The sequence below is a fragment of the Heterocephalus glaber genome, unplaced genomic scaffold (genome assembly GCF_053883595.1).
Source record: "Heterocephalus glaber isolate CG9 unplaced genomic scaffold, H.glaber_assembly_v1.0 deba00001140, whole genome shotgun sequence".
Taxonomy (NCBI): Eukaryota; Metazoa; Chordata; class Mammalia; order Rodentia; family Bathyergidae; genus Heterocephalus; species Heterocephalus glaber.
This window is the reverse complement of record NW_028258200.1, coordinates 1,998,546-2,023,061: the sequence shown is the minus strand read 5'-3', so window position 1 is coordinate 2,023,061 and position 24,516 is coordinate 1,998,546. Positions and strand designations below refer to the sequence as shown.

At 41.9% G+C, this 24,516-nt stretch overlaps 1 protein-coding gene across 5 annotated transcripts in view; it reads left to right on the top strand.

Annotated features, from left to right (window-relative positions):
• The window catches only part of Tmem266 (transmembrane protein 266), a 113,043-nt gene that overhangs the window by 39,899 nt on the left and 48,628 nt on the right, over window positions 1–24,516 (top strand). For 3 of the 5 annotated variants that reach the window (XM_004872089.3, XM_004872086.4, XM_004872087.4), the window contains exon 2: window positions 22,100–22,231. In XM_004872089.3, the coding sequence (XP_004872146.2) occupies window positions 22,194–22,231 (38 nt within the window). In that variant the 5' untranslated portion in view covers window positions 22,100–22,193. Of the gene's footprint in view, window positions 1–1,984; window positions 2,167–14,310; window positions 14,331–22,099; window positions 22,232–24,516 lie in introns of those variants that run through there. The other 2 variants (XM_013068244.3, XM_021250085.2) reach the window with 2 other exon arrangements.

Sequence of the window (24,516 nt, the reverse complement as noted above, 5' to 3'; positions counted from 1 at the left end):
ACACAGCCTTCTGTGTTCACCCTCCTTCTGCATTGTTCCTGTGTCTCCTTTCGGCTCACCAGCCCCAGCCCATGCAAAGAATCAGTAGTCATCAGGTACCTCCCCTGTGCAAGGCATGATGGGAGAATCAGACCCATCCCTGTACCAGGCTGTGTACAGCCCACACAGATGGCCCTCTGCCCACCCATGACCTCCTCCTTCACACTTTCCACAACTCGCAGACCAACCTGCTTTCCCTCTTCCTACTCCTGTTTATTTCACAAGTAAAAATTATGTATATTTATGATACAAACACAATGTTTTGAAATATGCATACATTGCAGAATGGCTGTATATTACCTGACATACTTATTTTGTGGTTAAAACACTTAAAATCTACTCTCTTAACCATTTTCAAGTATCTAGTGTACAATGCTATTATTAACTATAGTCACCACCTTGTCTTCCTTTCTCCTTCCTGCCAGTTCAGCCCCCCCCCCCCCCCCGCCCCAGGCTCTTTTGGGTGTAACTCAAGGGTGAATATGACCTTCCCAAGACACTGTACACTCACAAAACACAAGGACAGCAGACACACACTCTGCTTCATTATTAGACCAGCAGTGTCCAATAAAAATACAACAGAAGCCATGTATGCAATTTTATATCTTCTAGTGGCACATTAAAAAAGTAAAAAAAAACCCAATAAATTAATTTTAATGTATCTTTCTTTGCCACTATATCCAGAATATTAGCATTTCAATATGAAATCAAATGTAAAAATTACTAGAGATAACTTGCATTTTAAAATTCATACTAGGTCTTTGGTGTGCAGCATGTATTTTACATGTATATCATATTTCAGTTGTGTGAGGTCCCTTTCATGAGCCCAGTGGCCACATGTGGCTTATAACTCATCTACTTGAATATATAGCTCACACAAGGCACAAGGTCAGTGTCCAAGAAGTGACTGCACTGAGCACTAGGGCACACTTTGCACTTACTTTCTGATCCTCACAGCACCTTCGTGAAGAGGGAACTGTTAGCCTATTTTGTACATGAAAAAAAGTAAGATTTGAGTTGCTTGCATCCAACTGGTAAGTTACAAAGCTCAGTTTTGTAACCCAAGTCTGACTCCAAAGCCCATCCTTAAAATAGAGTATTCACACTGGAAGGTTCTTTAGAAAATTATTTGAACTGTCAACATCATAAATGTCACTTTTTCCTAGCATCTAGTCACTTATCAGGTCTGTCCTAGGGGCTTAAATATTTGAATTAATCCAGGCTCATGGTATAGGTGTGGACTTTGAGATCCAGGGAGGAGAAGATCACTCAAAAGAGGGGGGTCAGGGCCTAGAACCCCACCTTGCTGGTTCCCACCACACTGCTCTTATTCCATGTAGTTGGTCAGACAGTTGATCACCCCAGGCAACCTAGAAGTCTAACAGCTGAAACCTTCTTTGCATTTAGGGGGACAGATTTTAGCAGACACCTCTTTCCACTTCCCTGTTCCTCATGTTCACAACCTCAGACATTCCATGAATCTTCCTGGTTAATTCTTGGCCTTCCCTGCTCTGGCTTCTCAGAAAACTAAAAAGGATAGGGGCGGGGGTGGGTGCAGAGCAGCTGAACCTGGCTGTATGATGAGCCATCCAGGCCCCCAAGTGAGGCCCACATAGATGAGCAAAGCTCTCTTCACACAGGCACCACCCCCAGCCTCCATTTCGAGGTCGTGCTCTGTCGTGACAGCTCGAGCTGCTTCCTCGGCAGGAGAGCAGCATGACTCTCCAGGAGGGTCACACTGACCAGCAGCCAGTGGCTGCCTGCCATGCCTGATGCCTGGCACCGAAGCCAGGTTGCGGAGGCAGTCTTGGGCTTGCTCAGGGGCCCTCAAGTCAGAACCTTCCTCGGGACCACTCAGCAGCCTCCTCTTGGTGGGGTCATAATCAGTGTCTTAGATCATCAGCACTTAGACCTGAAAGGGAATTTAAAGATCATCCATCCCAGTGCTTGTCAAACTGTGATGTCCTACAGATGCCCTAGGGATCTCTTCAACACAAGATTTCTGAGTCACTCGGTCTGGCGCTGGAGAATCTGTATTTCTAACAAGCTCCCTGGTGATGCTGAAGCCCAGGGACCACACTCTGGAACACAAGGCTGTAATCCATCCCTGTCAGCTTTTTGTTCTAGGTAAGGAAACTGACGTGTGTGTTGGGAAGGTGAAAGTCACAATACAAGGCTCCTACAGTACTGACTGAACTTACTACCTGCAGAATTCTTTGGCACATATCACAGATTACTGTGTTAATGTCCCCTCTTCCAACTCGACTGTTGGGAACAAGGATGAATCTCATTCTCCTATAGCTCTCCCAGTGCTTCCACCTGGTTGAAAATACATTAGCGAGGGTTAGGATGCCTCATAGTGTTTTTATGCCAGGCACACTGGGGTCAGAGGTACAATGGAGTGAACCTCAGCAGGTACCAGACCTGAAAGACAATGTAAGGATGGGAGAGAAAAACCTATAGCAGTGGAGTTTACAAGGTGTCCTTCGCAAGGCATGGTGGTGAACATCTGTGATGCCAGCTCTCAGGAGGCTGAGGCAGGAAGATCGCTGTGAGTTCAAGGCCAGCCTAGGCTACATATTGAGAACAAGAGGCTAGGCTGAGTCATTCTGACTCCGTCAATGGGTTGAGAGAGAATTGTAACTACTGTTCAATCTAGGAGCGGGGCCCAGCACCCAGTGCCTGCAAGGGCTCCAACATTTGTTAAACAAATACACTGAGCTCAAAAAAGATGTAGCAATAATAACTCAACATATTGAAAGATTCAACATGGTCAGCAATGGTTACGTACTTCCTGGCACATTTCAAAAGTAGCAATGGAAGGTTTTAATTTGAGTTACAAATCAGTTTTTCTTTTGATGTTAGTGACTTACAGTCAGGAAACACGCTGAGTCAGGCACAAGTCCATAGGTGCACCCTGGCAAACGGGGTTACCCAGGAAATAAATTCCAGAGCCCAAAGACAGCCCAAGTCTGTCTGCCGTGGTGTGGTAGTCATTTTCTAAAGGTTAAAAAAGTGATGAAAAAAGAAACCATAACCTAGGAAAGATACTTGCAAAACACATGTCTGATAAAGGACTTGTGTCCATAAGAAAACAAACAGCCTAATAAAAAAGTGGGGAAAAGATCTGAAGAGGCACTTTACCAAATTAATATACAGATGTTAAATAAGCACACGAGGAGGCGCTCAACATCATTTATCATCCTGGAAATGCAAATTAAAACAATGAGATACTGCTATACCCTTATTAAAATAGTTAAAATCTGGAACATCAGGAATGCAAGCAACAGGAATGCTCATTCACTGCTGGTAGAAATTCAAAATGGTACAGTCACTTTGGAAGATAGCCTGGAAGTTTCTTGCAAAGCTAAACATAGTGTTGACATAAGATCCAGCTATCATACTCCTTGGTATTTACCTAAAATGAGTTGAAAACTATGTCCACACAAAACCTGCACATAAATGTTTAGAGCAGCTCTCCTTATAATTGCCAAAAATGGGTAGAAGTAGCCAAAATGTCCTTCAGATCATGAGTAGATAAGTGTAACACATCCTTTCAGTACAGAATAGGTCAGCCATAAAAAGACATGAGCCATCGACCCATGAAGAGATAGGAAGGATTCTCACATGTATATTGCTAAGTGATGTAAAGGTATAGAAACAGAAAGATAAGGGATGCCAGACAGTTCGAGGTGGAGAGGGCAGTTGAGATGGTTGGCATATGGGATTTTTAGAGTGAACACATTCATCCTGTATGATACTGTGATGGTGGCTAGTCAACATTATAGATCTGTCACAACCCATAGAATTGAGCTGTGATGAGTAAACCCTAATATAAAGCAGGGACTTTAGTAATAAAGCATTGATATTGATGGGTCAATCTTAACAAATATGCCATGGTAATATAACACATTAATAATAGAGGAAACTGAAGTGGACAGAGAAGGGGGCATATGGGAGTGCACTGTACTTTCTAACTGATTTTTCTGAAAGCCTAAAATGTCTGTAAAAAATAAAGCCCACTCATTTTTGAAATGTGCTACTGAATTCCAAAACAGGATGCCAAACAGGATGCCCAGCCGTGTTTCTCCTTAGGCACAAAGATGACCTTACATGTTTGTCATGGTGGCTCCTCCACACGGCTGTCCCCAGTAAGGCAGGGACTTGTGGACCCCTGTCCTTGGAGCTTGATGGAGTATCGAGGAACACTTTCTGAATGCAGGAAGCACACTCCTGGAGCCACCCAAGGACCTCGAATTAGTTTTCAGAAAGCTGCCGTGCGAAATCTGGCAGATGAAATGTGCCTGAGAGTTTGCTTTTTTAATTTGCTGATTATGAACCCTGACCAGAAGGAGTGTATTGTCAATAGTGAATGCTATATGAGCATAAGCCATTAGGATATAGAAAAATGATCCATACCCTGAAAGGGGACAACTGACATGGGCAGGAGAGGAAAGAAAGGAGGCTCCACCCACTGTCCCCAGGTGGAAGCAGTGATACTGGGTTAGAGGAAGTTAGACTCAAGCACCTGTTTCCATATTTCTGCATTATTGAAATGATCAGAGTCTTACACTTGGTGTATAAATTTAATGTGACAGTTTTACATCTTTTCTGTTGACAAGCTGTTATTAAATGGACTCATATTGATGGCTTCTTAGTGACAAGGAAATGTGGTAACAACAAAAATTCCATCACTTACCAGTTTCAAAGGAAACTCAATGAAGTGCCTGAGGTGGGTCAGCCAGATGTGTTCAGTTACTGGTGACAAAACTGGTTCTGACTGAAGGGTTTGCCTTCCCTCCATGTCACCTGGGAAGAGAGCCCATGTGGTGTTCCAACCACTGGGTCCCTGAGTGTGGTTTTCCTATGTGCCTAGCACTGAATGTAACCCTGGTAAGGACATATCTGGATGGAGAGAAGATAAGGAAGGGTGTGGATGCTATAGGGGTGGATTCAGGGTCAGGGACTTCCAGAGACAAAGATGGACTTTTCAAGGAGAGACAAACTGAGAATGGCAGTGGGTGCACAGGAAGGTGGGCAGGGGAGGACGGGAGGGACTAAGGCTGGGTGGTGTTTCTGAAGTGAAAGAGACCCTCACTGTGGTTCTTGAGAGAGAGAGTAAAGGAGAATAAGTAGAGGAGATGTAGGGTGGAGCAGTCAGGCCACTGTTTCTCAGGTGTCTGTTACCTGGCTGCTCAAGGAAACTGGGTTCCTGGCCTGCTGGATCAAAATCTCAAGAGTGGCCGAGGAATTTGCATTGTACAAAACTCTCCAGGTGGTTCACAGAGCCACCATGGACACCGTGGATCTCAGGGCCAGAGGCCAATGCTCCCTGTTTACCTCTGCCATGGACTGGACACATTAAGGGTAAGAAAGAACCCCAGTCTTCACCTGCTTCATCCTCCTCACATCTTCTTCTGTGCCATGCAGCTGGCATTGAGCACATGTCCTTGTCAGTCACTATTCATACCCTCCTGATGACAGTGAGAACCTGAGCTGTGCACCTACCCCCTACCATCTCTGCACAAGTTGGGTCCTCTGCAGTAACACAGCCATCACAGTGTAGAGACCTTGGCTGGCTTTCTCTACAGTCTTTACCCTTTGGGAAGAAATGATGTTCAGAAGGAAGTGAGATCCTCCCAGCCTCCCATGCTATTTTTGTATAGCACCCTCACATAAAGGCATCAGAGAGAGGATAGCCCTGAGTTGGGGGCCTCTAAGAAGACATGGCTCTTCAGAGAGCTGCTGCTGAACAGTGCTTCCCTAGCACCACGCTCCAACTGGGTCCTGCCTGGTGTCAAGGGGCATCATGCCAGTGGAGTTCAAATGTTTGATCTTGCTCACTATGCATGGACCAGCCGCCTGTGAGCAGAGATGGGCTTTCCTTTCCTGGGAGTGAGAACAGGCAAGCCCTACAGAGCGAGGCCAGGAAATTCTAGTGCTCCCTTCTAAGAGTTTCTAGTGGTATTTTGGGCACCAACCTATGTGTTGACATGCTCATTGTTAAAAGAAAATGACTTGCTAAAACTCTTCTCCTTTGGTAATGCTTTTTATCTAGTTGGTCAGAACTCCATGACATTTAAGCTTGTAGTCTTTCTGCCCACTCTCTTTTGCCAGCTTGTAAGTCCTGGGGTGCAGGGAGGGGAAGGTTCCTCAAGGAGACCCAAGAACTGGTAAGGCCATTGGTTTAGTTTGAGTGGTTAGGGTTAATGCACAGGAAAGAAAATAGGATCCCATGAAACAATTCATAGCAATGTTGTGGTTAAAGGAATATTCTTCTGGTGTAAGAATATAACTATTTGGGATTTTGCCATTTTCCTTCATTTTTCTGATTTTTGCTTCATTGCTGTCTGGGGCAGAGGGTACAGTTCAGTAGGTATCTGGGCGAGTCTAGACAACGTCCACCTCCAGCAGCTTGTGATTAAGAGTCTCCTATCAAAGAGAACTTTCATTCTTTGCTGTAGAATACAAATTTGTACAGCCCTCTGGGAAGCGATTTTGTCTCAAATGTTAAAGTTTAAAATATATACTCTTGGGGCGGGGATTTAGCTCAGTGGTTCCACCGCCTGCCTTGCAAGCGGGAAGTTCCGAGTTCGATCCCTGGTACAAAAAAAAAAAAAAATGTGTGTGTGTGTGTGTGTATATATATATATATATATACACACACACACTCTCTCTCTTATTTAGCCCAGTAATGTCACTCCTGGGTATAAATAAAAATAGATAAAAATACCAGGACATAGGTAATAAAATATACACAAGCATGTTTCACATCCCCCATCCCTCAAAAATCTAAGAATAAGTGAGTATGAATAGGAGAACTGTTACCTAAATTACAGAGGAATGGGTTAGTTTTCCTGCTTGACTTGGGGATTTCTATAAGATGTTGTTGAATAGGAAAAGTCAAAAACAGGTAAATATGAATAATATTTCAGCAATACAAATAATGAAATATTTATATGTAGGTTTATGAGCACAAAGGTGATATACACAATGTATATGTATATTGAAGGAGGACAGCAGAGTCAGACAATTAGGGAAGCAGGCACAAAAGAAAAGACAGATTCCACTATAACACGAATTTTATGATAACTATTTTAGATAAAGTTACAAATATATATGTGTATATATGTGAATTAAGAAATTAGAAAAATATAAACCAGAGTCTACTGATTGGGAAGGATGTCCAGGTATATCTTCCTAAGGGATAAAAGCAAATTATAGAGTTGATTTTGTTATTTAAACACAAACCCACAAAAATTAGCCAATAAGTAAGAGTGCATGCTTGCATAATTCTGAGTCAGGATTTCTACACTTGGATAATGACATAGAGACCTCAAGAGAAAAGAAACACAGAGGGGAAAGGGGTAAAATGGAAGGTGGAGAGAGGTCCAGCATTTTAAAAATACGTATCTTTGTATTATTGCAGTAGACATTCATCTATACCACAAAAAAAACCCACCCCCAAACTCAGTGGGTTTAGAAAAACCAAATCTTTCCTTAGCAGATGGTTGAAGGAAAAGGGAGGTTGTACCTACCAGCTACTTAATATTTGTAGTCAAGTTTTCAGCTTTCAAAACACTCCTTTGTAATTCTTTGTTACTTTCACTTCCTCAATTTGCATTTCTATCTATGCATCTGTCTCTACCACTAACCCATGAGTTTCTTTAGTGCTGTGATCACATCTCATGTATCTCTATAACCTCAATGTTCAGTGTAGTACCTAGGACATAGAAGGTGCTAATAAATGACTGCAGAATGACTTTTAAACCAAAAAAAAAAAACTCATCTGGGTCAGTTATGTAGGCTGGGCACCATGGGGCAGCTCTTGTGGTCTGGGATGAGCTTACTCACACCTCCAGAGCAGCTTGCTGTTGACTGGATGTGGCTGGAACAACCGTCTTCCTCCAGCCTGGCTTGCTGCTGTGGTGATGGAAGGGGTCAGCAGACAGCAAGCCAAACGAGGAGAGTGCTGTCATGTTTGCAGTCTTCTTGGAGTAATCCAAGTCACGTGGCCAAGCCCAGTGACCAGGGAAAAGAGCAATGAAAAGTTGAATAACAAAGGTGACATTAATACAAGGCAAGTAAGAAATGGGGTTATTATTACATTCTTACCTTATGCAATATGAAAAGTACTGGTTAAAGAGGATTTTTACCAAACAATAGTCATTTATCTTGTGCCATATGGAATTCAACCACAAAGTTAATTGTATCTGGGTTCCTAACGTACTTCAGTGAGCATCACTTAAATCAGAAGACTTCCTTGGAGAGTTGCAAGGAGTTTGGAAGGTAGCCTTTACACCTAAGGTCTACTTAATCAAGGGTGGAGAAAGGTTGGAGGTGACAGGGCCGCTATTGCAGCCCCAGCTCATTATTTGCGGTTCCCCAAATCATAGCTCTTTGAGTTGGCAGAGCCCTGCAGAATTCTGGAAGGAAAACGCTATCAGATTGGGGCTGAAAATGACATCAGGTTGGGGCTGCAATGCTTTCTGGAAGGCATCCCTTCCTGCAAAGGCCAGCCAGGGGCCAGGTGCCAAGGAACCCTTTCATCCCAGCAGAGCCACATGGTATGCCCAATGTAGGGAAGTATTTTGGAGGAGGAATTTAGGGAAGGTCAGAATTTGAAGAAAAAAAAAAGATATTGAAAGCAAGGGAAAAATTATGATGATGGTCCTCTTGGTTTTCCTCTTAGAATACCTGAACAGTGTTAGATGATTTGATCCAATTTTGCTATGTATTTCCCATGCTTCATGAAAGCAGTGCTAATAGACAGATGGCCTTACTACGTCAGTGAAGAAGAGCAAACAATAGAAAATTAACCGGGCCTCCAGGAGACCCTGCTGCACCCAGAAGAGAGAGCCACTGTGGGCTCTCTGCCCACTCAGCAGATCTGCAGCTAAGAGTTTTGCAAGACTGGAGATTGGAGTAGGACTGTCAGGTGCATGATTGATTTTCTTCATTTTAGCTCATGGAGCAAGATATTAATGGGTCAAGGCAACAAGAATGACCTTGTGCTGTTGTACAGAAACCTTCTCATCTAATGCAAAAGGCACAGCCTTCCCCTCCTGGGGACACGAACTTCATGTCTGTGAAAGGTGCATAGCCCAGTGGTTTCTCTCTAGACCTGGATTCTGCAGCACGTGTTAGGATATCAAAATTGAACCTGATGTGCATGCAGTTCTATCTCCAAATAAAAGAACCCCGAGGTTTTCTGATACCACATCTTTCCTGCCAGCTACTCACCAACATTTGCCAGTCTTCTTTGAAGCCCCAGGAAGCGTAGCTGAGCATTGTGACTATATGAGAAGTGTCTAAACCTGGTCTGACACCAGTTATCGATGCAAAACCTTCTTCCTTGCTAAGAGAACTGAGACTGTGATTGTGGAAATAATATGCCCAAGAGCTGAATCATGACTGGTTTAGGGTGTCATAGAACTTCCAGCCTCTTTTGCAGCCTTGTGACCATGCAACCCAGCTCTGGCCAAGGAGATATCAGGAGAAAGTTTTGAAAGATAATGACTACTGAATAACAGATCAAAGCTTGTGAGGAGAGAAAGCCTTTGATTCTTTATATTTGGGAGCTGGTATGAAGATGTATAAGCTGGAGCTGCAGCAGCCATTCTGTAATCATAGGGCAATAAGCACAAGGAATCCATCCCATGCAGGATAGAGGAATGGAACAATGAAAAGACTTTGGCTCTCTGTACATTGAAAATTACAAAACATTGATGAAAGAAGTAAAAGACACAAACAAATGAAAAGATATCTCTTATTGGACTGGAAGAATTAATATTGTTAAAATGAAAATGTCCATACTCTTCAAAGCCATCTAACCATTCAACATCATCCCTATCAAAATTCCATTGGCATTTCTACAGAAGTAGAAAAAAACAATTGTAAAACTCATGCGGACCCACATGGCTCCCAATAGCCAAAGCAATCTTGAGACAGAAAAACGAAGTTGGAAGTATCACACTTCCTGATTTCAAATTATAGTATAAAATAATGGTCATCAAAATAGAATTATACAGGGGCCAGGAATTTAGCTCAGTGGCACCACGCCTGCCTTGCAAGCACAAGGACCTGAGTTCCATCCCCGGTACCCTCCCCCCAAAAGCATTATACAAGCATTAAAATAGACACAGAGACCAATGGGACAGAATGGAGAGTCAAAAATAAGTCTTCTTGGGTATATATCCAGAGAGGATAAAATCACTCAGTGTGAGAGCTACATCCCATGTTTCTTGCAGTATTATTCTCCATAGCCAAGATGTGAATACAATTTAAGTCTCTGGGTGAGTTAGCATTCTGTTTTTACCAACTTCTAAAGAGAAAAAGCTTATTTTGGTTCACGGTCTTTTAGCCTCGTAGCTGACGGCATTGGTGAGAAAGGTGATACAGAGCAAAACCGCTCACCTTGCGGCCAGGAAGCAAAAGAAAGAAAAAAGGGGCAGAAATCCCACCACCACCACCACCCTAGGGCTGTCACCCTGTAACCTAAAGATGTTCCACTCCTCAACCCCAGTTAAAGGCTTCAGTCTCCCCATAGTGCCACCTTGGGGATCAGGCCTTTAGGGGCCTTCAGGAGACACTTGAGATCCAAACTATACTAGTCTCCATCAGCAGATTGATGGATAAAGAAAATGTGAGATACACACCACACCCACACCCACACCCACACTGGAATATTACCACAAAAAAGATTCTGCCCTTTGCAACAAGATAGTTGAAACTTGAAGACATGCTGAAATAAACCAGACACAGGCAAATATACATTATCTAATTTATATGTGGCATCTTTAAAAAAGTTGAATTCATTGTAACAGAAGTAAATGGTGGTTACCAGGGGCTGGAGGATGAGAGAAAAAGAGAGATGCTGGTCAAAGCATGAAAACCTTTTAATGTGATCCCATTTGTTGATTCTTGGTATTATTTCTTGTGCAACTGAGATTTTACTCAGAAAGTCTTTGCCTACAGCTGTGTCTTTAAGAGTTTTACATATTTTATCTTCCAGCAGATTAAGTGTTTCTGTATTAGTGTTGAGATCTTTGATTCATTTCAGTTTTAGCTTAGTGTGTGGTGAGAGATATGGGTCTAAATTCAATCTTTAATATGTGGAAAGACAATTTTCTCAGCTATCTTTCCTCCAGTGAAGGGATTTGGTCCCTTTGTCAAAGATCATATAACTGAATTGTCCCTGGAGTTCTTCTTTGTTTTTAATTCTGTACCATTGATCCACAAATCTGTTGTTTTGTTTCTTGCCAATGCTGTGCTGTTTTTACGGCTGTAGCTTTATAATATAACTTGAAGGCTGGGATTGTGATGGCCCCTGCCTTGCCTTTGTTACCCAGAATGGCTTTTGCTATTTAGGTCTCTCCTGATTCCATATGAATTTTAGGATTGCCTTCTCCAGTTCTGTAAGAAGTGTTATTGGTATTTTGATTGGGATTACATTAAATCTATATAATGGTTTTGGAAGTATATCCATTTTAACTATATTAGTTGTGCCTATCCAGGAATAGGGGATATCTTTCCATTTTCTAATAACCTCTTTGACCTCCTTTTTCAGAGTATTTTAGTTTTCATTGTAAAGGTCTTTCATTACCTTGGTTAAGTTAATTACGTTAATTCCTAAGTATTTCATTTTTCTTGATGTTATGGTGAAAGGTATTGTTTCCCTAATTTCCCTCTCAGTGAGTTAGTTTATTATTGATGGACAGAAGTGCTATTGATTTTTGAGTGTTGACTTTACTACTGTTACACTACTGAATTTGATTATTAATTCTAGGAGTCTTTTGATAGAGTTTTTAGGGTTTTCTATGTAGAGGATCATGTGATCTGCAAATAATGATAATTTAACTTCTGCATTTCCTACCCATATCCCTTTTCTTTCTCTTATCTAATTGCTCCAGGTAGTATTTTGAGAACTATGTTGAACAAAAGTGGTGGTAGCAGCCATCCTTATCTTGTTCCTGAATTTAGAGGGAAAGCTTTCAGCTTCTCACCATTCAGTATGAAGTTGGCCATTGGTTTGTCATAGATGGCCTTCATCAGGTTAAGATAAAGCCCCTCTATTCCTATTTTCTTGAGGGTTTTTTAAAATCATAAATGGATGCTGAATTTTGTCAAACGCTTTTTTTTTAAATGCTCTTTTTTGCGTCTGTTGAGTTAATCATATAGGTTTTGTCCTTGATTCTATTTACATGGTGAATTACATTCATTCATTCATTCATTTATTTATTTTGGTACCGGAGATCGAACTCGGGACCTTGCACTTGCGAGGCAGGCGCCGGAACCACTGAGCTAAAACCCCGGCAAAATCAATAAATTTAATTCAGAGCCGGGGATTTAGCTCAGTGGTTCTGGCACCTGCCTCGCAAGCGCAAGGTCCCGAGTTTGATCCCCGGTACCAAAAAACAAACCAAACATATATTTATTGATTTGTGTGTGGTAATTCATCATGGTATCCTTGGAATAAACCCTACATGGCCATGATGTATGATCTTTTTAATGATTTGCTCCATTCTGTTTGCCAGTATCTTTTTGAGGATTTTTTTTTTTTTTTTTTTTTGGTACCGGGGATCAAACTCAGAACCTTGTGCTTATGAGGCAGGCGTGGTGCCACTGAGCTAAATCCCCAGCCCTTATTGAGGATTTTTTCATATGTGTTCATTAAAGAAATTAGTCTATAGTTCTCTCTCTCTCTTTTTTTTGGGGGGGGGGGCGGTACCGGGGATCGAACTCAGGTCCTTGCGCTTGCACAGCAGGCAGCAAAATAGTTCTCTTTTTTGATTGGGTCTTTTTCTGGTTTTGGAATTAGGGTGATGCTTCCTTCCAGAAATGACTCTGGGAATACTGCTTTGCTTTTAATTTCATTAGTTTGAGGAGTATTGGTGTTAGATCTTGGTGTCATAGAATTTGGCAGTGAATCCATCAGAACCTAGGCTTTTCTTAGTTGGTAGTTTTTGTGGTTTATTTTTACTTCTTCAGTTTCACTGACTGACATTGGCTTATTTATAATTTTTATTTCTTCTCAGTTCAGCTTTGGTAATTCATATGTGTCTAGGAATTTATCCATTTCTTTTGAGTTTTCCATTTTATTAGAGTACAGGTTGTCAAAGTAGTAACCAGTAATCTTCTGGATTCAGCAGACTCCATTGTGATTTTGCCTTTTCATTTCTAATTGCATATATTTGAGTATTTCCTCTTTTTTTTAAGATTAGCTGTAGGTTTGTCTATTCTGTTCAGTCTTTGAAAGAACTAACTTTTTGATTCATTGATTCTTTGTAATATTTTTTGTCTTAATTTCTGTCCTAATCTTTAGAATTTCTTTCCTCATACTACCTTTGGGTTTGGATTGTTCTTGTTTTTGTAGGACCTTGAGGTATATCATTAGGTTATTTATTTGAGCATGTTCTGTTTTTCTAATGTGAAAATTCACTGCTATAATCTTCCCTCTTAGGACTGCTTTCAGTGTGTCCCATAGGTTTCGGTATGTCACACTGGCATTGTCATTTGATTACAGGAAGTGTCTAATTTCTTCTTCAATTTCATCTGTGACCTATTGATTATTCATGAAGCCATTACTTAATTTCCATGTGTTTGCATAGTGTCTGTGGTGTCTTTTGCCACTGATTTTTAATCTCACTGCACTATGTTCCGATAATATGCATGTGATAATTTCAGTTCTTTTGCATTTACTTGAGCATGCTCTATGGGCTAGTACCTGGTCCATTTTGGAGAAAGTTCCATGTGATGCCAAGAGGAATGTGTACTTTGTTGTTGGGTGAATCACTCTGTAAATAATCTATTAAGTCCATTTGTTCAAAGGTTTGGTTCAGCTCTGATATTTCTTTGTTGATTTTTTGCCTAGTTGATCTGTCCCTTTGTGACAGTGGGGTATTGAGATCCCCCGTTACAGCTGTACTGATGTTCATATGATTTTTCAGACCTGTTAGTGTTTGTTTTATGAAGTTGGGTGTGCTAGTATTTGGTGCAATTATTTGTAATTTTTAACTCTTCCTATTGAACTGTTCCTTTAACCAATATCTAGTGACCTTCTTTATCTCTTCTGATTAATCTTGGCTTGAAATCCATTTTATTCAAAATTATTATAGCAACTCCTACTTTTTTCCAGGTTCCTGTTGCATGAGATATTGTTTTTCATCCTTTGATTTTTAATTTTTTTAATTAAATGTTTCTTATAGGGTTTTATTTCTTGATCCATTCCACCAGTCTGTATCTTTAGACTTGGGAGTTGAGACCATTCAATTGAGAATTACTACTGAGAGGTAAGGCTAATTCCTTTCATTGCATTGTTTTCCTGTTAATGATTTCCTCATTTTTCCTTAAACTGCTCATCTCATCAAGTGTATTCATTCTTTTTGATATATTGGCATTGCAGGCTTAATTGTCTCTTTCTCATCCTTGAGAATTTATTGTAATGCTGGTTTGGTGGACATGAATTTCTTGAGTTGGTCCTTGTCATGGAAATACTTTATTTGTCAATCAATTTTAAAGGAAAGTTTTGCCAGATACGTAAGCCAGGGTTGGAAGTTGTTGTCTTTTAGGCCTTAGAACGCTTCATTCCATGCCCCACTGGCCTTTTAAAGTTTGTTTAGAGAAGTCTGCTGTGATTTTTATCACTTTACCTCTATATGTGATTCATTGCCTTTCTCTAGCACTTTTTAAAATTTTGTCCCTTGAGTATAATGTGGCACGGAGAGGTTCTCTTTTGCCCAAAGCTATTTGGGGTTCTATATCCCACATTTATCTGTATGTTTATTTCTTTCCCTATGTTTGGGGAGTTTACTGTCATTATTTCTGTGAGCAAATTTTTTTATGCCATTTGTGTTATCTTCTGATTTTTCACTTATTCCAGTTATGCTCAGATTAGTTTCTTTCATCATCTAGCAGTTTTTTAATCCATTTTTTATGTCTCCTATTCATTTTTAAGGTATCTTTGAGAACTTGGTCTTTGAAGGCATTGTTGTTTTCTAGATCTGAGATTCTGACCTCACATTGGCTGCTTCTACTGCTCATACTTTTAATATGATCTTTAATCTCTTGGGTTTCTGATTGAAACCTTTTCATGGACTCTAATTCTTTGATAAACTAGGTATACATGTTTTGTATTGCTTTGTTCAGCCCATCTAACTTACTAGTATCTTCTGAAAGTTCTTGCACTTTTTTATTATTACTTCCATTATCTGTTTAGTTATATCTTCTCTTATCCCACTGAATACTTCTGTGAGCTGCTTTCTAACCTCTGCTATCCTTTCAATTAATTCAGGTGCTTAGTTCATGCTCTTCTGACCTTTGGAACCCCCTAGATTGGCTTCAGGGCAGTTGGGAGTTTTAGGAGGCCTTTTGTTGCTTTTTCTTCTCATTTGTCTGCTGTTTTTGCTTGTGCTTGTTTTGTTTGGTGCTGAAGTTTGTGGAATCTTACAGTCTAAGGACTTTGTTACCCATACAGATGTCTCTTCAGTTGCTTTTCACTGATGTACTTTGGGCATGGTTAACTATAGTCCTTGCCACAGCCCCAAGATCTGAACACCTTGGTCAGTTTGAGAGGTGAGGATGCAGTGTAACTAGCCCAGCATCCAAGTCCTCTGGGAATGTACTCTAGTACCATTAGTGTCATGAAGGTAATCTGAGTGTTGGTTTTCAGAGAGATAGCAACAAGGATGTAACCCTGTTAATATCAAGTGAATCAGCTATGGTAGTATCACTTAAGACGAATTAGATATTACCATACCATAAAAACTAATTCTGTACCACTTTTAATCCTAGAGGAAAAGCTGGCAATTATGATGTAAACATTAAGTCAACCTGCCTGCCTCGCAAGTGCAAGGACCCGAGTTCGATCCCCGGTACCAAAAATAAATAAATAAATAAAACATTAAGTCAACCCAGGTATTGACATATAGCACATATGTACTAAATGCAACTATGTCTTTGCTAATGGTAGAAAACACTTCAATGGTAATTTTACAGATTTAAGTATCAAAAGATTAACAAAGGTTTGTAGTTATACTATTAAAGATATAGGGTTTGGGGGTGGGAGAATGCAGGAGAAAAACTTTGAAACCTTAAACTATGATATAAGAAAAAAGAAAAGTGATATAAGAGATCTTATTGGGAAGTAGAAGGATATCTATACAATTAGATAAAGGTAAGACAAAAGCACTAGCAAGAAAAGAGGAGAAAAAAATTATATAGAGAGAATGAAAATAAATACAAAGAGAAAAATTTAAAAGAAGAGGAAAAAATAGAGAAGAAAAGAGAGATTTGAAGCAATGCAGAGGGCAAAAGGTCACCCAAGTTGTAGAAGTTGGTGAAGAAGAAATGGAAGGGAAGAAGACAAAAAAAAACAAAAAACCAAAACCAAACTAAAAACAATGCTCACACTTTGAAAAACAACCAAATGCACACACACAAAAATAATTCTCTATGATTTCAAATATGTGATTATCTTCAACACAGTTTTGGGGCAGTGTTCAAGACTTGTCCCTGCTCTCACTGGGAGACAAAGAAGGGAGTCAAAGTCCAGGGTCTTGCGGGCTTGAGCAGGAGTTCAGGAATGCCGGTCCCAGAGCTTTCAGATTCAAGCAGATTCAGGCTAAACCTGGCCTCTGGTCATGGGAATGGAGCCTGGGTCCTTTAGCTTAAAACACCCTGCTTGTCTCTTGCCTGCCTGACCATGACTTCTTGACCACGGATGTCTCCCGTGACTGACCCTCACCCATTCTCCAAGGGAATATAAAGCTGGGGGTCCTGAAATAAAGCCAGCCCCAGCCTGCAGCTGTTCCAAGTGCAGGCTCAATCGGCCCCCTCCCTGGTATGCCTCAGAGCACTCACTTCAGGGTATAGAGCAGGCACTTGGGCTGGAGTCACCAGCTGTTGCAGCTCACAGCATCTGCTGGTCCTTTCCACCACTGCATTTTTCCCTGAAGGCTTTTGGAGACCTCGCTTTCACTGTGTTTCTTGTAGAATCAGCCCTCCCTTCTCACAACCCATAAGCCAGGGGCCAGGGAGAAAGTGTGGATTGCCCATTTCTTTCTTGGGGCGGGGGGGGGGGGGGGGTAACCGGGGATTGAACTCGGGACCTTGCGCTTTCAAAGCAGGCGCTGGAACCACTGAGCTAAATCCCTGCCTGGCCCCTGCCCATTTCTTTTTCTGTGTTCTGTCTCTCCAGTTTCTCTGCAGGCTGTAGCTTCTTTCCTGTCAGATCATTCCTGGGTCCCAGGACTCTACCTCCTTCCTTCATTTCTCCCCCAGGTTATTATTTTTCTGTGTCCTGTTCCAGATCCCAGAGAGGCTGATTTGTTGCTGTTTACTGCTCCAGCACCTTCCTGGAAGTCCTCTACTTTTTTGTTTTTGAGACTTACTCTTGCTGTGTTCCCCAGGCTGGCTCCTAAGGCTCAGGCAATCCTCTTGCTTCAGCCTCCTGAGTAACCAGGGTTACAGGCATGTACCACTGCACTCAGTTTGAAACCTGTTTTGCACTCTAAATATACATAACTTTTTTGGGGGGGTACCAGGGATCGAACTTGGGTCCTTGCGCTTAAATATATATAACTTTTATCTGTCAGTCATACACAAGAAAGCTGAGGGAAAAAACAGTGTGCCCTGCTAGTATCCTTTGGCCACAGCTCCAGTGTCCTGATCCTCAGTCATCCCGTTAGGAAACAGTAACAGCCTTCATCACTTCAGTCTCCATGAGGCATTCTGTGTCTTGCAAACAAAATCATTCCTAATAGTCATCACCTCTGGTTCTACAGCCTGGCCAACACAGAGGTTCTGCTGATAATTCTCCTCAAGTAGCTTTGTAGCCACTTAACTTTTTCTGCAAAAGAGGGATACAAATACCTACTTCACCTCCAGCAAACCCTCTGATTCACAGATCAGTGTGGTCTATGCACCAGCAGATTGGTGTCCTCTAAATTTGTTTGAAAGGTCAACTTTCAGGCCCCCATCCTATCTGTACTCAATTAGAAACTTCGTAGATGGACCCAGAAATCTGGTTTCATATACGACACCCAGAGAACCTGGTGGATGAGAAGGTTAGAGAGTCACACGCAGTGGCTGCTGTCAGAAGCATGTGAACACTAACACTTCTCAGACTCCCCCTCTACATTCCACTCACATTTATGCATTGTATCCTGTAAATTAATGTATATCTCCCAAAAGGTCTGAGTAAAGGCAGATGTGGGAATCAATGAAATGACTGTGAATTCAGGCCATGTATACCAAGGGCTGTCAGCTGAGTGAGGGCTGAGGAATGGACTTAGGGACCTCTGGGGACAGCAGAGCTGAATTTCAGCTTTGTCCACCTGGTGGATGAGGAAAGTGCTTGGTCTTAGCAGCCTTCAGGCCTAAAATCCCAAAGACACCAGCTGAAGAAGGTCAAACTGCAGATCTGGATGCAACAAGCAAACATAGTATTAGTAAAGAGATGCATGAGCCACAGGTACAAGAGACTAGGATTTTAGACAAGTCTCTAAAGCAGCCTCTCCACCCTTGAGACCCAGATGCAGCAAATCCAAAGCAGGTGTTCTTTTCACCTTTTACCAGATTGATGAGGCAGAAGGTTTGCACTTCGGATGTTCATTTATAGAGCGCTAGACGACACCTGCTTTGTGCTAGGCTAGTGCTCTGGGGGTGGTTTTGTTTAGAAAATATTATTTTTAAATAACATCCAGGCTCAGTACTCCCATTGTCTTAAGGTAGCCTTCTACACTGTGCTGCTTGTTAGGGATCAAACCTTCAGCAGAAGCAGCTACTCAGTACTGTATTCTCTAAAGATGACCTTAGCCTCATCCATCCCTTTGTCCTTGTACCACAGAGGCCAGTCTGTCTTCCCCAGGTCCATGTGTCCTTTCTAGGACACTGCTGCCACTTTCCAGAAACTCCACTCCCCAGCCACCCCAGAGAGTAAATGAAGGAATCCAGGGTGCTGCACAACAGTAGTCACCTCGTCAATCACTTTGGAAGATGAAAATGACAAGATATCCAGTCATCATTCTGAAAACCAATAAATATAAAAGAGGACATTAAGCTTTTATCCTTCTTTTCCTAGATGAACTGTACCTTAGGATCATCAAATCATTGATGAAAGTTTGTCTTTATAGCAGCTTACTAATAAGGATGAAATTAAAAGATCATCACCATTTTGCAAACTCGAATGAATGGATCTAGGACAAGATCATCAATGGCTGTCAGTATCATGAAAAGAGTGCCAAGAATATATTTGTGACACCACCCATAAAGACTTGCCCAAAAAATGAACTTAAAGGCTGTATAGACTAAAGGAAATATAAGGGACAGAGGAACATGTTAAACACTACCACCCAGACCATGGAAAGCTGTGAGATCCATTTTTCCATTATATTGGCTGGGAAAATGAGATAGGAAGGAAATCCTGTGGATTAAATGAGACTCAAGGGTCATGTTAACCAATGCTAATGTGTGGACCTTGTTTGGGTCCAGACTGAAGAAACCTCTAAAAGATTACAGGACAAATAAGGAAATGAGAGCAATGTTTGAATATTTAATGGTATTAAGAAACTATAGTTGAGCCGGGGATTTAGCTCAGTGGTTTCGCCGCCTGCTGTGCAAGCACAAGAACCCGAGTTGGATCCCCAGTACCAAAAAAAAGAAACTGTAGTTGACTAGGGGGTGATAATAGTTTTATGGTAGTCTTTTAGCAAGAGTCCTTCTTAAGCTACATATTGAACATTTACAGGTGAATGAAGCGATACCTAGGATTGATTTCAAAATAATCATGAGGGTTAGGGAATGGGCAGGTATATGGAGAAAACAAGACTGTCAAGAGCTGGTAACTATTGGATTTGGGCAATAGGGAACTGGAGATCCGTTACACAATTCCTTACAATTGTGTATACTTGAAATTTTCCTTCCTAAAAGTGAAATTAAAACTATTTTTCAACATTTTTATTTCTACTCTTTGCATGTGTTTTATGTCAGCTGTAATATATTAGTGCATAGTTCATGTTTATTATTTACAAGTATAGGTTTATCAATTTTTATTTGTTCCTCGCTATTTAGGGGAAGCAAAAACTTTGGAGTTTTTTGTGTTTTAACCCTTCCCAGCTAGACTGGAAGGTCCATGAACATAAGGACCTTCCTGTTGAGTCCTCCTCGGGCTTAGTGCCTGGTGTCACATATCAAATGCTGGTTTGGGAACACAGCTTATTAAGACACATTTCTGGGAGGGAACATTGCCTACCCAGCCTCTAGCCCTGGGATCTCAATCCTAGCTTCACTATCTGTTGAGGTTAGAAGATGCACATGACCCATCTTAATACTAAGAAGACTTTGCTAACTTTGAGAATGTATGAAGAAAACAAAAAAGATGAGACTGGTTAAATCTGCATCATGGAGTGGATAATTTTATAATGTTTACTGTACAGTTAAAACAATCACAAACCCTACAGAGGCGAGTTCTGTGTTTAATGTTTAGACCCTTCTCCCTGAGGTCCACTGAGGCAAGCTAAAACTGTTAGTGAGGTCCAAGATTTTCCTGGTGCTGCCTTGACCCTGCCTGTGCTTTTTTACTCCCTACCCCTACAAACCTCTGGTGTAGAAATGGTTGGTGGCTTTTTGTACTGAGCTCCTTCTGATTTTAGAGAGCTCCTCTCTTCTTTTTTCAGTAGCTCCAAATTCAGACCTTCTGAGATTCTTCAGACATCATTAACTTGTACTCCTGCTCCTCTTCATTACACAGAGCTTGGTATGCTGACATTCTGTCCCCTGGAGCTTCACAGCCTGCAGTGATTTGCCTGTGAAAACTATCCATTTGTCCTTCTCCCTAGCTGACCTGCCCCTCAAGCTGAGGGGAGAAACAGTTTTATCCTACTTTGATTTCTTAGAGGAGGAGCAGTGTGTGTTAGAATGCAACTTACAGAAGGATTGCACCTTCAAGTCACCTCACTAAGACTTGTTCACAGCCATCTAAACCAGGCTCCATTTCTTTATCTGTACTCTGCTGGCTTGTGCTGTCTCCCAGGGGACTTCTGAGTGGTACTGTTGAGTTGGTTGAAAAAGTATATTCTGTTACCTAGGTCAAATTTCAGGAGACAATCTTATATTCAGCCATTTAGGTACTTTGGAATGTGCCCAGGTTCAACATCCTGAACAGTTTTAATTTATGAAAACGTCATACTTATGATAATGAAAGCCAGCACTGATGTTGTACTTATCCTATGTGACACTGTATTCTAAGTGCCTTACATGCATTGTGTCACTGGGTTCTCTTATTGTCCCCATTTTACAGATGGGGAAGCTGATGTAGAAGGGGTAAGTGTGGCAGTCTGGCTCTAGAGTCTGTCCTCTTAGCTGCTGTGTTGCCTCTCATTGAAGACCCAGTTGAGAGGCACAGAGAAAAGCCTAGAAGAACAGAGACAGAATAAAGAGACTATAAGTTATGCTAGGTTTGGGCCCACAGCAGCTTGGTGGAAAGTGCTGTGGATAAAAAGTCAGAAAACCGGGGGTCTAACTTGCCCCTTCCATTATCTCTGTGTAACACAGAAAAGTCACTCTGAGCTGACTTTTGAGCTGGGTGTGGTGGCACACTCCTGTAATCCAAGCAGCTCAGGAAGTTGAAGCAGGAGCATTGCAACTTCAAACCCAACCAGTGCAACTTAGCAAGACCTCATCTCAAAATAAAACAATACTTTTAAAGGACTAGGGGTCTAGCTTAATGCAAAGGCCCTGGGCTCAATCCCCAGTAAGGCCAAAAAGAGAGTGGGGGAGGGAGGGAGAGAATGGGAATGAGAATGAAAGAGAAAGAGAAAGAAAGCCAAGGGAAAAGAGAGAGGGAGGAAGGGAAAGGAAATTACTTTTTCACTCTGGTTCAATCTCCTCGTCTTTTAAAAAGAAAAGAAAACCCATGCCTATTGTTACCCCTCTACCGGTTATCAGAAGGATTTATTCAGTGCAGAAAAGTAGAAAAAAGTTCTAAGCACTCGTGATTTTAGATATGCTTAGAACTTCAAATTGACATCTGAAGGTAATAAATTCCGATTTTTGTTTTCAGGATACTATTTTTGTACATGTCTGATGGAAGCTGCGCTTGGAAATGCTGACAGTGAGCTTTAGGACAGCTGACCCCCGCTAGACACAAGGAACCCATGGCCCTGGTGGCCCCTTTCAACATGACAGATCCACAGTGAGTACCGTGGGACCTGCTCTCTGTGTCAGGAATGTTGTCATCAATCTCCCACGAGACAAGGTCCTTCCAATTTAGGCAACCACTATACACAATTCCTTTAGCAAGATCTTGGCCACAAAAATGAGACCCTTTCAAAAACAAAGATTCAAAACATTAGGAAGTACCTGGGATGAATGAACCAGACAGGAATTGCAAGGAAATTTAAAAATGACAATTTCTAAAAGAAGGTTCTATGAAACCAGGGACAGAGCTCTTAAGGGAGACTTGTTTTCCATTCCCCAAACCTAAGACACCATGTGGACCAAGCATTTCATCTTCCAAGTACCGGTTTGGTGTAACCAGGTGGTTATTTATTTTGTGTTTCGCAACCCTTTGGCAAAAATACTACTAAGATAGGAATAACAGTCTGTCTATAATACCATACTCTCCTGGGCTCTCTGGCCCTAGGCCCCTGGGCCTAGCTACTCATCCTATGCATAATGAAACTATTATCTATGACCAGTGCTTGGGAACAATCACCCTCAGTGGGAGACAACAGTAAATGTCATTCACGTGTCTGGACTGCCAGTTGGATAGCTCTGCTGCTCCCCCTGGGATGGGGCTGGGCTGGCTGTCACAGATCTAGGTGAAACTGGGCTCTGGTCTTCCTTAGCCACACTAAATCCCTCTGATTTGATATTGGGGGTGCAAAAGTACAGGCAGAATTTACCACTGCCTGTCCACGCTCTGCAGGTGTCATATCTACCAGCATCCCATTGGCCAACACAAGTCACATGACTGGAAGCAGAATCAAGGGGTAGGAAGCAGCTCTTCATTCTGATGAGGGGAGTAGCAAAGCCACATAGCAAATGTCTGGGTTCGAGGAGAGCAGAGAATGGAACCCTTAATATATTCTGTTCACTATACTGACCCTCATCCATGATGATACTTAGGCCATGAACTGTGGAACTTTCATTGCCACCAAAGGAGGCCTCATCTCTCTGCAGAGATGGCTGTGTGACTAGAAATGGAGCTGGGAAACCATGGCCATTGGCAGAAAGTGACTAGAAGGCTGGAAAGTTAGGAAGGTAGAAGTAATTTGTTCTGTGCTTCTGAGAGCCACATTTTGTTAAGCTCAGAACTTTGCTCCAGCCCTCCTTGAACTCCCCACTGATCAGAGTGTCCTGTTTACTCAGTTGAGAAATCCCTAGTTTCCTTGAACATTCCCCAAGAAAAGAGAGCACATTCAACCCAGCATGTACTTTTTGGGAGACATCCACTGGAGCTGGGATTTCCTCCTAAAAACACCCACACTTTTCTATCAATTGTTGAGAAACACAGAAGCTGCACATCCTCGGTTCTGTCTGAGGATCTTGAGTCATTTTGTAAATGTCATGCAGTGATGAGTGCTATTATCTGTGCTTGATAGGTAGCAAAAAACAAAGGCTTAACTAAGGCCTGCAAAAGAAACCCAGGCCACTGGGAATTGCTCAATGAATACAGGTAGTCCAGCAGCCCCCTGTGGCACTCAAATAAAAAACTGCATTTTTCCCTCCATTATCTGGATGATCCAAGAGAGAGGTAAGGAGATTCAGCTCGGAATGTCCTTGAGAGCTGTCGCCATGTGTTACTTGGTTAGGCTTCGGTGGTGGTTAGAAAAGTTTTAGTTCTAGAGGTCCCCATCCATGTGGGAGGCTTGTTGTTTCAGATCTGCTCCGATCTGCTCCAGACTTCTGTCCATCTCAAACCATGAGATGAGAAGGAATGTCTCCCAGGCAGCCTCTATTCACTGTCTTGAGTTTTCACCTAGATAAACTCAAGCCCAGGAGGAGCCCCACAGAAGATAGCTTTAGGGCTGGCACCAGAAGTCATAAACCTTTTTCAGTAGACTACACTGCTCCCTCCATGTTAGAACTGACTTCTCATTACCCAGGACACTGACCCTCAGTGTTCCCTCGGATATTTAAATCATACTCATACTCATTCATACTATTTTCCTTTCTAACCTTTGTTGCATGGCCAGAGGAACAAGACCCAGCCCCTCAGATTCTATAGGAGGCGATGGAGTAGAGGATTGTGGGAGGACCAAAGATGGCACTCTAGGGAGTGAAAGCAAAATTACCCAGCCAGGGTTCCGTTGGTGTTGTGGCAGGACAGTGCACAGTGTTAGCACGGCAGGGTGTGTAATGTCCCCACCCTGTTCAAATGTCAGTACTCTAGGCCCACCTCCCCCTGAGTGCACCCAGTCTCATCTACATTGTCAGCAGTGATTGCCAGCAGGGCCCCCACAGACTGCCAAGCAT